Source organism: Physella acuta, unplaced genomic scaffold, assembly GCF_028476545.2.
Source record: "Physella acuta isolate Inbredline_101_S28 unplaced genomic scaffold, ASM2847654v3 ptg000072l, whole genome shotgun sequence".
NCBI classification, from domain to species: Eukaryota; Metazoa; Mollusca; class Gastropoda; family Physidae; genus Physella; species Physella acuta.
The window spans coordinates 683,691-700,161 of NW_026731592.1; the positions used below are offsets into that span (position 1 = coordinate 683,691).

Below are 16,471 nucleotides of genomic sequence, written 5' to 3' on the forward strand. Positions count from 1 at the left end.
AAAAAAACAATGTCTTTATTTTAATGGGTTTTTATTTTTATAATTTTTGTCAGAATTTGAAAAAAAAAAAAATCAGATTCAATGTAAAATGTGCCTAATGTAACTGTTTGTTTTAACACTTGAAAGTTTTGTGTGAAGATTTTCATGGGTATAAATTATAAATAAAATACGAACCTCGCATTTTGTTTCAAGTATTTCGTATGCGTGGTAATAAAAAAAAATTATCTGAACTCGCAATGACCCCAAAAGTGACATCATCACATTTTCAAAAAAGCTATTGATCAAGCTATGACGTATGGATATCTAAACCTGGTGACACCCCCCCCCCCCGAACCTAAGTGGGCGCCAAAAGGGGTAGAAAAATTAATTGAAAAGCTCATTTTAAACTCATTTTAAGCTGAAGTAATCAATTATATACAGTCAAAGTTACCAAATTAAACGAATTCAAGGCTTTCCACATTGATTTAACTCTTTTTCTGTATCAATTTTGTATCACTGAAATAGAAAATCTAATGGGATAGTAACTGGTAAGAAGCTCCACAAACCTTTCCAATTTATTTATTTACTGTGGGAAAGAGGGGGGTCGCTTTTTCAAAGACAGGAATAACTATAAATAGAATGGGAGGGAGGGGCGCAAAAATGTATATTCCGCCACGGGCGCCGGAATCGAGAAGTTGAAAATAAATTATTTAGAAAATATGTCCATGCCAGATATTTGTAAACAGAAATAACAAAATGATAAATCATAGTTTTTTACATTTTTAAAAATTCGTCTTTACAATTTCATTAATGCTTTTATATAAATATTTATCAAATAAAATTGCATCTTAATCAAAGTTTTAATTAGCCTACTTAAGAATAAATTCAAATATTAAATTAAAATATCTAACCTAAAACAAGCGATCATTTTTTTTTCGAAAGTCCCCAAATTACAAAAATTCGATATATACATTTTAGTAGAATTTTTTTACAGCAGTGTAATTTAATCAATTAAATTATTGATGATTAATAAACAGGCTTGAACGCAAGATAATTACAAAACTGTTGGTATAATTAACACAGCAAACGGAATAAAAGGCCTGCACACAGCACAATGAAAAAGGATTACAGTTTAAACACGACACGCTTATCAACTTATAGATAGGTCTCTAAATAAATATACATGTAGCCTACAAAATATGTGTGCGCACGAATATGTGTAAATTACAATTAAATAATCAGGTAATCAGCTGCTTATAAATTATTCATTTCCGAACTTATATTATACTTGCATTGTTCAGTTTTGTCAATTATTGAGGATAAACATGCATATGCAGCCTATGTAACCATTTCCACGCCGGGGGGTGGGGGGTGGGGGTGGGTAGCCTTGTAAAAAAAAAGTTGCATAGGCCCTACAACCCATTTGTGCCTAAAAATTGATTTAATAACGCAAATGCGAAACATTTGTTTAGAATAGCCAGATTTCACGGTAAGTGATGGCGAACATTTCTCGTTTAGGGTTGATTTATACGACCTTTCATAAGAGAATATAGAGTTATCAAACCTTTTAAGGCACCTACCCATATAATATTTTTAAAATTCTTAGCAGTCATTTGTACAAATTAAAGGAGAAAATGTGCTAATTAAATGTATATAGATTTAATTTTAGGACAAATGGGATTGAGTAGATATGGGCTTTACAGTTTATAATATTACAGCATTTGAGAGTGTTTGAACCGATGAACTCCTGGTTCATAGGTTAGAGGTTACAGCTCATTTTACTGTGTGAAGAAATGTGTTGTCAACAAGTTACATTAAGCTGAAATTCTATTGTTTATGCTTAGAACATTGGTGCGTACGATTAGAACATAGCTTGATTGGTAAAGCAGTTTTAATTATGTGTGCCGTGTTTTTTCTATAGGCCTAAGTAATTTACCTAGATCTAGATTAGGTCTTTAAATCATCTTATTTTCTGTTTTTGTTTTTTTTTTTAGCTAGGTAACCAACAATTGCAAAGAAGACTGAACTTCCCAGATAATGATGGCGGCGACCTGCAGGTTTTGGAATTTGATTTTTCACAATCGACATTCGTTGGTTTTACGCAAATGTTGTTTAAAACAATATAATAGCAAACGCACATACGTTGCTTCTAAATTGAAACTTCAAGAGCTTTATAAACTTAGTAAATCTGCTGCTGAAGGTTAGTGATGAAATTTCTAGATTCTAGAATCTAGTTCAAATTTCAAAATACTAGATCTAAAATCTATGCTTTAGGTACCTAAAACTGCCCACGTCTAGTAATGTGAAAAACAGGTGACTCCTTAAATTTTATTAATTATTTCACATTTTGAGGAGGATTTTGATATTTAAAAAAATGTTTCAAAGTTGCATTTATGAATTATGTACCTGTTTTTAAACAATTGAATTAAAACTGTTCAGTAATAAATGAAGACTAGCGATATTTCCAACAGATGCAACCATGCTCATTTACTATATATAGCAGCTATCTTGTTTAAGTTTTTCTTTGTAATGTAAACTTGCGCGATATTCAGGGGAAGCCACTCTATTTTACAAATGGCTGCTGTTTATATAGCAAATCTTGCTCGCAAACACTGCTGTTTAAAGTTAATTTCTGGCCTATATTGATAAATTTGCCATTTATTAAGGTTTATTATTCATTTATCTATAATATTTGACACAAATATATTACAATGTACTTCTATTAAAGCCTTGACAATTAGGTAACTTTTTCGTACATTTCTAGCCGCGGGCGATTTTACGTACCTAAAACGATAGATTACCAAAATAAATTATTATTAGTATTAATTTATTAGGCCTTAAGCGTAATAATTGGATGATTATAGATACAGATGTCCAATAATAGACTCTTCCATAAAATAGGTGTGTTGGGTTGTTAGTAGTATTGTAATCTCGACTAATTTTATGGCTAGAAATTAGGGTTAGGCGTATGGTCGGACCAGAGTTACGGTTAGGGACAGGGTTAGCTCAGACATTCGCCAGCCATGTGTGTATTTAGTTAACTACCAGTAACCTAACACCCCTTTTATAAAGGTTTAATTATCGGACACAGGTATAAACATTCTCCCTAATAATTAATTTATTTTGACCTACCGTAAAACTCTTTGTTTTTTAATTAAAATCTATACCTAATACTGATTAAGACCTATGTAATGTAATTAATAATTTCTGTCTTTAAGTAGGGCCTAAGTAAGTCTTAAATTTAGTCTAATGACTAATGTGTTATTATTTATTTGGCCTGTGTTACAGAAAATAAATGTAATTATTCATCATCATCTTTTCCTTTTTGTGCACAAGACACGTGTGGCTGCCAAATGTAATCATTTGTATGAAATAATTGCCAGGATTCTATAACAAAAAAATTGAATATAAGACAGTATATCTTGAGATACTAATAATGTAATAAGGATGGCACATTAAATGTTGCCTGATTTTTATGTGTAAAAGATTTGTTGTAATGTTGGTATGAATAAATTCAGTAGGGCACATAATTATGTTCTGTTAGGTTTGGCTATGTAATTTACCTGTTTAGGCTACATCACAAGAAGGAAAACTTATTGGAATGTTGTGTTGTTGTTTTTTTTTGTGACATGATAAGGGTAGTATTTGGCCTACTAAATAAATTAGAACCTCACACTTCTGACTTAAAGTACTGTTGCTGTAATATTGCTATACCAAAATTTCTTATAAATACTATGTTTATTACACATAGGTATTTGTCTTAAAAATGCCATCATTTAGTAAAGCAATGAGGCATACATTGTCCAGTGGATAAATGAGTGCTTCATAAATTCCACCAGACAATTAGATTTGAACAATACCCCTCTTTGAGTTGTTCAGTGAAAGTGTTGATCTTTAGAAAGAACTATTCAGACCCAGCCTGGTCCAAATAGTCTGCAGTGACTATACAGACCCAGGTTGTTTGCACTTTGGGACATAATTTATGGATTTCCACCGCCCCACCCTGCTCTTAGTAAATTGGCTATAATATATACTTTTGTTGAATAATTTTACATTTGGTCTAAATTTATTGTGATCAATGAAAAAAAGGTTATTTGAAGCAAAACACATTTTTTTGCTCTTAATATAACATTTGTTTTTCTTTAAATTTTGTTTAGACTTTAAGGCCAGCTGCATTAATAACAATAAAAATTTCAGTGATGGACCACCTAAATAGATGGTAAATTTTAGTGATGGGTGGCGTGTCTGTTCCTCTGTTAATGTTAACCCTCATTTGGCCTCCTTTCATTTTAACCCTCAGCCTTACTACTTTTAACAGTGTTGTCACGAGTTTAAACCGTCTCTTAACTTTTCAGCATAGTTTTCTTTTCAACTGTAACTTTAAGTCGTTGCTCAACCCAATAACTGATAAAAACATTAACCACGGAAAATGATGAACTGGAGGGAGGGGGAGAAGAGAGATTACTCAGCAATACAACATTTTATGTCCTTATGTTACAATATACCATTCTGTGTGAAGTAATGTTATTTTTCCATAACTATCTCTGACAAATGCTGTTTGAGTTATTTTGCATTTGTTTAACATTCACCAGAACTCATTAAACTTCTTTAAACTCAACCAGATGCTTGTGCATGCAGTCCAAGCAGTTTATTAAATTATTCTTTGTATTTATTATTTTTCTATTTTATTATTAGTATTATTTATAAAGCTCAGTTTAATTTTTTTTAATAACTGTCTCAAAGTTGGGTCATTTTAATGGAAATTAAATTTGCTGTCCATTTTTAAGAGCTGGTTTGGTATTTTCTAGAACAAACTCTTAAGCAATGTTTACCAACAATGAACTCTCCTTAATTTTCCAGAGCAACAGCCTATGCCAGACCAAAACCCTGAAGCAATATTTGCCAACAATGAACTCTCCCTACAGAAGATTGAGGTCTATGGCTTTGACTATGACTACACACTGGCCACATACACACCCAAGCTACATGAGCTTATCTTCACCTTAGGAAAGGAGGCTCTGGTTGATAAATTAAAGGTCATTTCTTGTTTTTTTATCTTTAAAACTGGAAAATTTAGACTTAAAATGTAGGCTTTGTGTTGTGGTTTTTTTTTAAACAAGTAAAAATTAACCTTTCTGACCTGATATAGCAGGTGTAGAGTTCATCTGTTTCTGTGAGCTTATCATATGACCACAGTATAGTGGGATCACATATGTACCCATCCTAACCACCTATCTTGAGTCAGGTATTCATTAGAGCTGAGTGGACTCAGGGGACATCCTGCAGACTCGAGCCCAGCACAGAAAATATAGAAAATAACTTGCACCAACTTCTAGTAGAAATGGCATGCTACATTAATATAAAATGAATATTATATGCAACAAAAATTTATTTTTAAAAATTTTCAAAAATAAAATTGTACATCTTCCAGTACCCTGAAGCAATTTTAGATCTGGAATACGATGCTGATTTTGCCGTGAGAGGATTACATTATGATGTCAAGAAGGTAATGATTTATTTTTTGTTCATGTTTTTATTTTTGAAATAGAAAAGATTTTAATAATTTGCATTGAAATTTTATCCTGTTATTAGTTTTCTTGTGTACTAATGCAATATACAAATACATTCACTGTACTACAGATTGTGTAAGCTTATCATTCCTGTCTAATTTAAATCAATATTAATGAACATCTGTGTATTTTGTAATGTATATCCCTGGCTAAAAAAAACATCTTTATTATCCCACAATTTCTATTGATTCCAGGGTCTTTTCATGAAGATTGATCAATTTCACAACATACAGCTAGGCACAGTTTACAGGTTTTTAAATATATTTTTTTATTTCTGGGGTATTGGCAATCCTCTTCCTTCCTCCCACTTCCCCCCCCCCCTCCCCAGTTTTGTTTAAATGTCAGCATCCCATGGTGTGTTGGAATAAATAGCTTAAACAAGCTTACACCCGACCAACTAGTTCTTATTTTTTTAAGATCAGTCCTGCACCACCAACACCCAGGTGTTCTAATATTATGCTACTACCTTAAGATTATTTATTATTTGTCTGTATTCTCCTTGTCATGTCCTCCCAGTTACCTTATAACACTTAGATACATTCGGCTTTCCTTTCAAGATCTGGTCATTCCCTACCCACTTGGTCATTCCCTACCCACTTGGTCATTCCCTACCCACTTGCTCATTCCCCACCCACTTGCTCATTTCCTACCCACTCAAAATATTCTTGTTGCTACCAACAGTGGAATGGGATGGAGTGGTCTAGCAGTAGAGAGCTCGACTGCTAACCCGTAAGTCTCGAGTTCGAATCCGGGTTCAAGTCAGTAGACCGTCCCTGAGACCAACCAACTCTGATGGGTACCTAACTCATGTAAAGGCGGCTGGGCATAGTGCTGACCACACTATCTCTTCATATGCTGAGGTCACAGAAAAAAGTGAACTCTACTTCACTTGCCCTATAGAAAAGGGAACTTTACTTTTTTTTTACTTTACCAACAGGGGAATGAAACCTGTGCCAGATGAAGAAGTGAAAACATTGTTTGAAGGGACTCACATATCTGTGGAAAACATGAACACATTTTATGGTGCAGTAAGTGAACAGTCTCACTCAAAAATATTCTTACATTGCTCTTTTTATTTGTTTCTACTGTTAAATTTAACATATTTTTTTGTTATGGGTATTAAGCAAAAAATGTGTACGCTCTACAATATTTCAGGGACCAATGCACCAAATGGTTGATTTGTTTGCACTTCCTGAAATCACACTTGTCTCCCTTGTTACTGAGGTTAGTTTCTAATCTTGGTTTGTTTGTTTTTTTGGTACTTTTTCTTTGAGGAATATAAGGACTTCTCATTTGGAATGTCATGATTAATTTCTAATCTCTTCCACATTTTTTCCAGATTGTCATAATTTATTTCATATACATAATTTACAATAACAAAAATCAATATGACATCTGGAAAAAAAAACTATAAAAATCAACATGAAAATTCAGTTTACCTACGTAATTCACTAGTACATATCAAATTGTCTTTCACAGTATTTTATTGCCAACAACATTACCTATGATCCTGAATATGTGTTCTTTGATATACGAGTAAGTTATTACATTGATTTGTGTGTATTTATGTATGTATGCATATTTGTGTGTATAAATTTAAATTTATAGATACACACAGATATAGAAATATATATTAATGTTAGTGTATATTACTAATTAGCCTAAAAACTCATTTCATTACTGTGGTTGGCTAATTTTAGAATACAAACTTGTAAACAATAAATTGAGATTCTTGTCACATTTTTAGAACACTGTCCAAGGTATCCACAACTCAGGTCAACTTCACCAAGCAATAATCAAAGATTTAGGTAAACAATTTAGCTTTTTAAGTAATATATCTGTGATTTGTCTTTTAATGTTGTAGTAGATTAGAAAACAAATCCTGATTTCTAGTTATAAGATAAAAAATGATTTTGATGGTTACAGATCTTTGTAAGAAAAAAAAATATCTGCAGATTTCTACTTATAAGATTAACAAATTTAATCAATTGATACATGCAGATCTCTACTTGTATTCTGAGAAATGTTATGAAACCAAGTTGTTGTTAGAAAATTTGCGTGGGGAAGGGAAGAAACTCTTTTTGATCTCCAACAGTGGCTTCCCTTTCATGTGAGTTTTTATTGACACATTAAATGTTACTTTGTTTATTTAACTTTACCCAGTAACAATTTTTTAAAAGTCTGTCTCAATTAATAGCTGAGGAAAAGATGTGTGTCAGTGCACATCATGAATTATAATTTTTTGTTTATGCAACATCTCAGTGACCATGGAATGAAATACATGGTGGGGAAAGAGTGGCAGGAACTGTTTGATGTGGTCATCGTGAATGCCAGGAAGCCAAAGTTCTTTAAAGAGGGCTACAGGTAACAATTTATTTTTGCATTGTTGGTTTCTTCTAATGCCAGTAATCCTGTTTTATCTGTCCAAGTTATAAGGCTGTTTGTAGGCCAGTATCTACCTTTTCTGAAAACATTACAGGTTAGCAAAAATTGAGATATGGGCTAAATTTAGCTAATGTAAACAAAGGGATTCTTTATATCCGACCATGGACCCAAGGCTTAGCTCCCATGATTTTACTACATTCTAGGGTTATCCCTTCTCTTGATTTAAAATAGTAAATTTTTTTTTTATTTTTACCTACACAGGCCATTCAGGGCTTACAATATGGAACAGATGGCGCCAGAGTGGGGCCGTGTGACAAGTCTGAACAAAGGTGTGGTGTATAATCAGGTGGGTACAGGTGTGGTGTATCAGGTGGGTACAGGTGTGGTGTATCAGGTGGGTACAGGTGTGGTGTATCTATCAGGTGGGTACAGGTGTGGTGTATCAGGTGGGTACAGGTGTGGTGTATCAGGTGGGTACAGGTGTGGTGTATCAGGTGGGTACAGGTGTGGTGTATCAGGTGGGTACAGGTGTGGTGTATCATCAGGTGGGTACAGGTGTGGGGTATCAACAGGTGGGTACAGGTGTAGTGTATCAGGTGGGTACAGGTGTGGTGTATCATCAGGTGGGTACAGGTGTGGTGTATCAGGTGGGTACAAGTGTGGTGTATCATCAGGTGGGTACAGGTGTGGGGTATCAACAGGTGGGTACAGGTGTAGTGTATCAGGTGGGTACAGGTGTAGTGTATCAGGTGGGTACAGGTGTGGTGTATCATCAGGTGGGTACAGGTGGGGTGTATCACCAGGTGGGTACAGGTGTGGTGTATCAACAGGTGGGTACAGGTGTGGGGTATCATCAGGTGGGTACAGGTGTGGTGTATCATCAGGTGGGTACAGGTGTGGTGTATCATCAGGTGGGTACAGGTGTGGTGTATCAGGTGGGTACAGGTGTGGTATAACACCAGGTGTGTACTGGTGGGGTGTATCAGGTGGGTACAGGTGTGGTGTATCACCAGGTGGGTACAGGTGTGGTGTATCAACAGGTGGGTACAGGTGTGGGGTATCATCAGGTGGGTACAGGTGTGGTGTATCATCAGGTGGGTACAGGTGTGGTGTATCAGGTGGGTACAGGTGTGGTGTATCACCAGGTGGGTACAGGTGGGGTGTATCACCAGGTGGGTACAGGTGTGGTGTATCAGGTGGGTACAGGTGTGGTGTATCACCAGGTGGGTACAGGTGTGGTGTATCTGCAGGTGGGGTGTATCACCAGGTGGGGTGTATTAGGTGGGTACAGGTGTGGGGTATCATCAGGTGGGTACAGGTGTGGGGTATCAACAGGTGGGTACAGGTGTAGTGTATCAGGTGGGTACAGGTGTAGTGTATCAGGTGGGTACAGGTGTGGTGTATCATCAGGTGGGGTGTATCAGGTGGGTACAGGTGTGGTGTATCAACAGGTGGGTACAGGTGGGGTGTATCACCAGGTGGGTACAGGTGTGGTGTATCAGGTGGGTACAGGTGTGGTGTATCAGGTGGGTACAGGTGTGGTGTATCAGGTGGGTACATGTGTGGTGTATCAGGTGGGTACAGGTGTGGGGTATCATCAGGTGGGTACAGGTGTGGTGTATCACCAGGTGGGTACAGGTGTGGTGTATCATCAGGTGGGTACAGGTGTGGTGTATCACCAGGTGGGTACAGGTGTGGTGTATCACCAGGTGGGTACAGGTGTGGTGTATCACCAGGTGGGTACAGGTGTGGTGTATCTACAGGTGGGGTGTATTAGGTGGGTACAGGTGTGGTGTATCACCAGGTGGGTACAGGTGTGGTGTATCATCAGGTGGGTACAGGTGTGGTGTATCATCAGGTGGGTACAGGTGTGGTGTATCACCAGGTGGGTACAGGTGTGGTGTATCAGGTGGGTACAGGTGTGGTGTATCACCAGGTGTGTACAGGTGTGGTGTATCATCAGGTGGGTACAGGTGTGGTGTATTATCAGGTGTGTACAGGTGTGGTGTATCACCAGGTGGGTACAGGTGTGGTGTATCACCAGGTGGGTACAGGTGTGGTGTATCAGGTGGGCACAGGTGTGGTGTATCAGGTGGGTACAGGTGGGGTGTATCATCAGGTGGGTACAGGTGTGGTGTATCAAGTGGGTACAGGTGTGGTGTATCAACAGGTGCGTACAGGTGTGGTGTATCAAGTGGGTACAGGTGTGGTGTATCAGGTGGGTACAGGTGTGGTGTATCAACAGGTGCGTACAGGTGTGGTGTATCAACAGGTGGGTACAGGTGTGGTGTATCAGGTGGGTACAGGTGTGGTGTATCAGGTGGGTACAGGTGGGGTGTATCATCAGGTGGGTACAGGTGTGGTGTATCAGGTGGGTACAGGTGTGGTGTATCATCAGGTGGGTACAGGTGTAGTGTATCATCAGGTGGGTACAGGTGTGGTGTATCAGGTGGGTACAAGTGTGGTGTATCATCAGGTGGGTACAGGTGTGGTGTATCAGGTGGGTATAGGTGTGGTGTATCAGGTGGGTACAGGTGTGGTGTATCAGGTGGGTACAGGTGTGGTGTATCAGGTGGGTACAGGTGTGGTGTATCATCAGGTGGGTACATGTGTGGTGTATCAGGTGGGTACAGGTGTGGTGTATCAGGTGGGTACAGGTGTGGTGTATCAGGTGGGTACAGGTGTGGTGTATCAGGTGGGTACAGGTGTGGTGTATCATGTGGGTACAGGTGTGGTGTATCAACAGGTGGGTACAGGTGTGGTGTATCATGTGGGTACAGGTGTGGTGTATCACCTGGTGGGTACAAGTGTGGTGTATCATCAGGTGGGTACAAGTGTGGTGTATCATCAGGTGGGTACAGGTGTGGTGTATCAGGTGGGTACAGGTGTGGTGTATCAGGTGGGTACAGGTGTGGTGTATCATCAGGTGGGTACAGGTGTGGTGTATCATGTGGGTACAGGTGTGGTGTATCACCTGGTGGGTACATGTGTGGTGTATCAGGTGGGTACAGGTGTGGTGTATCAGGTGGGTACAGGTGTAGTGTATCAACAGGTGGGTACAGGTGTGGGGTATCAACAGGTGGGTACAGGTGTGGTGTATCACCTGGTGGGTACAGGTGTGGTGTATCGGGTGGGTACAGGTGTGGTGTATCGGGTGGGTACAGGTGTGGGGTATCAACAGGTGGGTACAGGTGTGGTGTATCATCAGGTGGGTACAGGTGTGGTGTATCGGGTGGGTACAGGTGTGGGGTATCAACAGGTGGGTACAGGTGTGGTGTATCACCAGGTGGGTACAGGTGTGGTGTATCACCAGGTGGGTACAGGTGTGGTGTATCAGGTGGGCACAGGTGTGGTGTATCAGGTGGGTACAGGTGGGGTGTATCATCAGGTGGGTACAGGTGTGGTGTATCAAGTGGGTACAGGTGTGGTGTATCAACAGGTGCGTACAGGTGTGGTGTATCAAGTGGGTACAGGTGTGGTGTATCAGGTGGGTACAGGTGTGGTGTATCAACAGGTGCGTACAGGTGTGGTGTATCAACAGGTGGGTACAGGTGTGGTGTATCAGGTGGGTACAGGTGTGGTGTATCAGGTGGGTACAGGTGGGGTGTATCATCAGGTGGGTACAGGTGTGGTGTATCAGGTGGGTACAGGTGTGGTGTATCATCAGGTGGGTACAGGTGTAGTGTATCATCAGGTGGGTACAGGTGTGGTGTATCAGGTGGGTACAAGTGTGGTGTATCATCAGGTGGGTACAGGTGTGGTGTATCAGGTGGGTATAGGTGTGGTGTATCAGGTGGGTACAGGTGTGGTGTATCAGGTGGGTACAGGTGTGGTGTATCAGGTGGGTACAGGTGTGGTGTATCATCAGGTGGGTACATGTGTGGTGTATCAGGTGGGTACAGGTGTGGTGTATCAGGTGGGTACAGGTGTGGTGTATCAGGTGGGTACAGGTGTGGTGTATCAGGTGGGTACAGGTGTGGTGTATCATGTGGGTACAGGTGTGGTGTATCAACAGGTGGGTACAGGTGTGGTGTATCATGTGGGTACAGGTGTGGTGTATCACCTGGTGGGTACAAGTGTGGTGTATCATCAGGTGGGTACAAGTGTGGTGTATCATCAGGTGGGTACAGGTGTGGTGTATCAGGTGGGTACAGGTGTGGTGTATCAGGTGGGTACAGGTGTGGTGTATCATCAGGTGGGTACAGGTGTGGTGTATCATGTGGGTACAGGTGTGGTGTATCACCTGGTGGGTACATGTGTGGTGTATCAGGTGGGTACAGGTGTGGTGTATCAGGTGGGTACAGGTGTAGTGTATCAACAGGTGGGTACAGGTGTGGGGTATCAACAGGTGGGTACAGGTGTGGTGTATCACCTGGTGGGTACAGGTGTGGTGTATCGGGTGGGTACAGGTGTGGTGTATCGGGTGGGTACAGGTGTGGGGTATCAACAGGTGGGTACAGGTGTGGTGTATCATCAGGTGGGTACAGGTGTGGTGTATCACCAGGTGGGTACAGGTGTGGTGTATCATCAGGTGGGTACAGGTGTGGTGTATCATCAGGTGGGTACAGGTGTGGTGTATCAACAGGTGGGTACAGGTGTGGTGTATCAACAGGTGGGTACAGGTGTGGTGTATCAACAGGTGGGTACAGGTGTGGTGTATCATTAGGTGGGTACAGGTGTGGTGTATCGTCAGGTGGGTACAGGTGTGGTGTATCACCAGGTGGGTACAGGTGTGGTGTATCAGGTGGGTACAGGTGTGGGGTATCATCAGGTGGGTACAGGTGTGGGGTATCATCAGGTTTCCAGTAAGAAAGTTTTTACCATTTATTTCCAATTTTTCATTAGCAGGTCATCATGATGACCAATTAAACTTTGGATTCTGTTGCCTACTATGCCTTTTGAAATGCTGCCTTTGTACCAGATTCCTAGTATCTTCTTACCTTATTACATCTCATTTCATCACATTTATCAGAGCTTGACCTTGCTTGTTCTTCTGTCACACAACCAACAGGGCAATCATCATGAGCTACAGGAACTGACTGGCTGGTACGGGCCCAAGGTGTTGTATTTTGGTGACCACATCTACAGTGATCTAGCTGTAAGTTGATTTATTCATGCAGGTCTCAAATGGTTAAACATTGCTCTAGCTGTAAGTTAAACACTGATCTAACTGTAAATTGATTTATACTTGTTGGTTTGAGAGGGTTAACGTCATTGGTTAAGGTATAATTTGTTTAAAATAATTAATCTATTATGTATTTATGATGGTCAAATTTGTAATTTAATGGGGTAATATGATAATGTGAATTAGAAATTGCTTTACCTAAAAATATTATAATCTATTTGCATGATAAATTTGATAACGGTACAATGTAATTTTTATGATTGTGACCAAAACATTGATGCCGTTGACATTTAATGCTGGGCGTGTTTCAGGATCCTTCATTGAAGTATGGTTGGAGGACTGGTGCCATTATTCCAGAGCTTGAGGTTGGTCTACTTACTGTTCTTACATTTTATTCAGAGGTGTTTAAGTGGCTGATTAAGTTTACATGATACATATTGTTGTTTTATTTATCTTGTGATTACTGTCAGATCAACTGAGGTTCTGTTTATAAATGTCTGTCAGATCAACTGAGGTTCTGTTTATAAATGTCTGTCAGATCGACTGAGGTTCTGTTTATAAATGTCTGTCAGATCAACTGAGGTTCTGTTTATAAATGTCTGTCTGATCAACTGAGGTTCTGTTTATAAATGTCTGTCAGATCAACTGAGGTTCTGTTTATAAATGTCTGTCAGATCAACTGAGGTTCTGTTTATAAATGTCTGTCAGATCAACTGAGGTTCTGTTTATAAATGTCTGTCAGATCAACTGAGGTTCTGTTTATAAATGTCTGTCAGATCAACTGTTTATAAATGTCTGTCAGATCAACTGAGGTTCTGTTTATAAATGTCTGTCAGATCAACTGAGGTTCTGTTTATAAATGTCTGTCTGATCAACTGAGGTTCTGTTTATAAATGTCTGTCAGATCGACTGAGGTTCTGTTTATAAATGTCTGTCAGATCAACTGAGGTTCTGTTTATAAATGTCTGTCTGATCAACTGAGGTTCTGTTTATAAATGTCTGTCAGATCAACTGAGGTTCTGTTTATAAATGTCTGTCAGATCAACTGAGGTTCTGTTTATAAATGTTTACAGGCTGAAATCAACAAACAAAACTCTGAAATTTACAAGTCCTCAGTCAGATGGCTAGTGGCTCTACAGCACTTGATAGATGACATGCAGGTCAGTCCTCCTATGATGCAATTCCTTTAAAAAACATTAAATAAAAGGATCTTTGCTAGTTGATGTTTTTTGGGGGTTTTTTTTTAATGATCATAATTATATTTAATGTTAACTATAGTAACAGACATTGAAATGATTTTGTTTGTTAAGATTTGTTATGTTTTGTAGCATCAGAACTCCCCCGAGTCTAAAGAAGTGATCAATAAATGGATTGAGGAAAGGAATGAATTAAGGTACTTTCAGTCTGTAATCAAAGATTTAGAGATAATCGTTGCAAAGGATTTAGATTCCATTTTGAAGGTTAATGCATTGTGTAGTTAAAACCTTACTGTTGTAATAACATTTTATTGTGTGTATAGTAATAATACAAAAACAACTCTTATCCAGTCAAAAAATACTATTTATTCATCCATTGAGACAGACGTATATCCATTGAGACAGACATATATCCATTGAGACAGACATATATCCATTGAGACAGACATATATCCATTGAGACAGATATATATCCATTAAGACAGACACATCCATTACTACAGACATATCTATTACTACAGACACATATACATTACTGCAGACATGTATCCATTAAGACAAGACTTATCCATGAATACAAGACACTAATCCACTAAAATACATATGGGTTACAAACATCTATTTTCCCACAGGATGTTCACTAAATCGTTGTTCAACCCTCACTTTGGAAGTCTCTTCAGGACGTATCACAACCCAACCTACTTTTTCCGGCGCTTGGCCAGGTTTGCGGACATCTACACCTCCAACCTGACCAACCTGCTGCGCTACTCCACCTCCTACACGTTCTACCCCCACCGCATCCTCCTCCCCCATGAGCCCAGTGTCTATTCATCAAAGTTCAACAGAAAAAATCAGGGGTGCTTCAATGAAGAAAATAGTTCATGAATTATCAAGGGTGTTTGAATAAAGCAATTAGCAGAAAATCAGGGGTGTTTGTATGAGGCAAGTAGTTTCTGAATTATCAGGGGTGTTTTTATGAAGCAAGTAGTTCCTGAATTATCAGGGGTGTTTGTATGAAGCAAGTAGTTCCTGAATTATCAGGGGTGTTTGAATGGAGCAAGTAGTTCCTGATATTATCCTGAAATGGCTTTAGTTTAAGGTTGTGCTAGCAGAGTCTCAGTATTAACTAAAATTAGTGTCAGTATTTATGTTAAACTATGTTAAGTATAATCTTAAATATCATGTGTATTTATTTGCTTGTAAGCAAAACTATGATTTGACAATAATTCAATTCACTTGTTTTGTCACATAATTTTTTAAAATATTGTATTTTTTTTTCATTTCATTGGAGATTATTTCTATAGCTTTTTAGGGAAAGTGGTAGATTTACTTTTAAATCCACAATTTGATTGCAATGAGTTGTGCAATATTTCCTCTAAATTTGACCCCAACCCTTCAATGTTATTGTACTTACTCCAGTATAATTGATGTCATAAAAGTTGAGCCTATTCAAGAAGTCTAGACCTTGCATTTCATCTAATGGCACTGTGTCATATCTTGACACATCAAAAGCTGACTCATCACTGACCTGGAAGTGTCATGGTCCCCACACTAAATGACAATGTCCTGCAGAATTTTGACCCCTACAGCTCGACTACTTTGTATGATTTATGACTCCAGCTGAACTTTTTTTGTGTGATATTTTTTCAACCAACAGGTTATTTGCTCAATATTTTTAGGCCTGTGCACATTTTTTTTTTACTATTTTGAGGAACTGCTGTAGAATTTGTTGTTCATGACTTTAATTTCGTTCCTGTAACTGAATCTCAGTTTTTATTTAACCAGCAAGCAACATAAGGTTGATATTAGATCTGCTGACATTCTGCTGGGGGTGTGTAGTCAGTGATTTCCTCATTTGAAGGCATTTAAATATTAGTTCATGTGAGCTTGTAAAGTTTTGCTATACTTTATTTAAACATTTTGTAACAGTATATTATCAGCATTAAATACTGATGTCATTTTTTATTTACAATCACTGATTAAAAAAACAAAACCAAAAAAATAGCTGTGTTGGTTTTTTTTGCATTTGATTATTATTTATTAAGTCAGATGGTAAGAAGGATCAAAATTTGTCAACCACAATTATACAAGTCAGACACATACAGCAACAGTTACACCTGGCACATTCTGGTGTAGGACTTATGGTCATACAGAGAATATCAACCAATGGCAGTGGTCTGTAGCATGAAGGAGCTCAAGAACAGTTCAGCATTTAC

At 38.6% G+C, this 16,471-nt stretch overlaps 1 protein-coding gene across 3 annotated transcripts; it reads left to right on the forward strand.

Annotated features, from left to right (window-relative positions):
* Window positions 1–1,715: 1,715 nt before the first annotated feature.
* Window positions 1,716–16,242, forward strand: LOC131952497 (5'-nucleotidase domain-containing protein 3). 3 transcript variants are annotated; one of them, XM_059315195.1, is made up of 17 exons: window positions 1,716–1,830; window positions 1,974–2,179; window positions 4,840–5,015; window positions 5,411–5,485; window positions 5,744–5,799; window positions 6,487–6,577; window positions 6,705–6,773; window positions 7,005–7,085; window positions 7,297–7,357; window positions 7,551–7,659; window positions 7,812–7,913; window positions 8,196–8,280; window positions 12,946–13,032; window positions 13,371–13,424; window positions 14,133–14,219; window positions 14,388–14,452; window positions 14,888–16,242. In XM_059315195.1, exons 2-17 carry the CDS (start codon window positions 2,017–2,019, stop codon window positions 15,138–15,140), a joined length of 1,614 nt encoding a protein of 537 aa, XP_059171178.1. In that variant the 5' UTR covers window positions 1,716–1,830; window positions 1,974–2,016; the 3' UTR covers window positions 15,141–16,242. The 3 variants fall into 3 exon arrangements, with proteins under 3 accessions (XP_059171178.1, XP_059171170.1, XP_059171188.1); XM_059315187.1 differs by having other exon boundaries at window positions 1,752–1,859; XM_059315205.1 differs by having other exon boundaries at window positions 1,753–1,859; window positions 7,029–7,085.
* The last annotated feature ends 229 nt before the right edge of the window (window positions 16,243–16,471 follow it).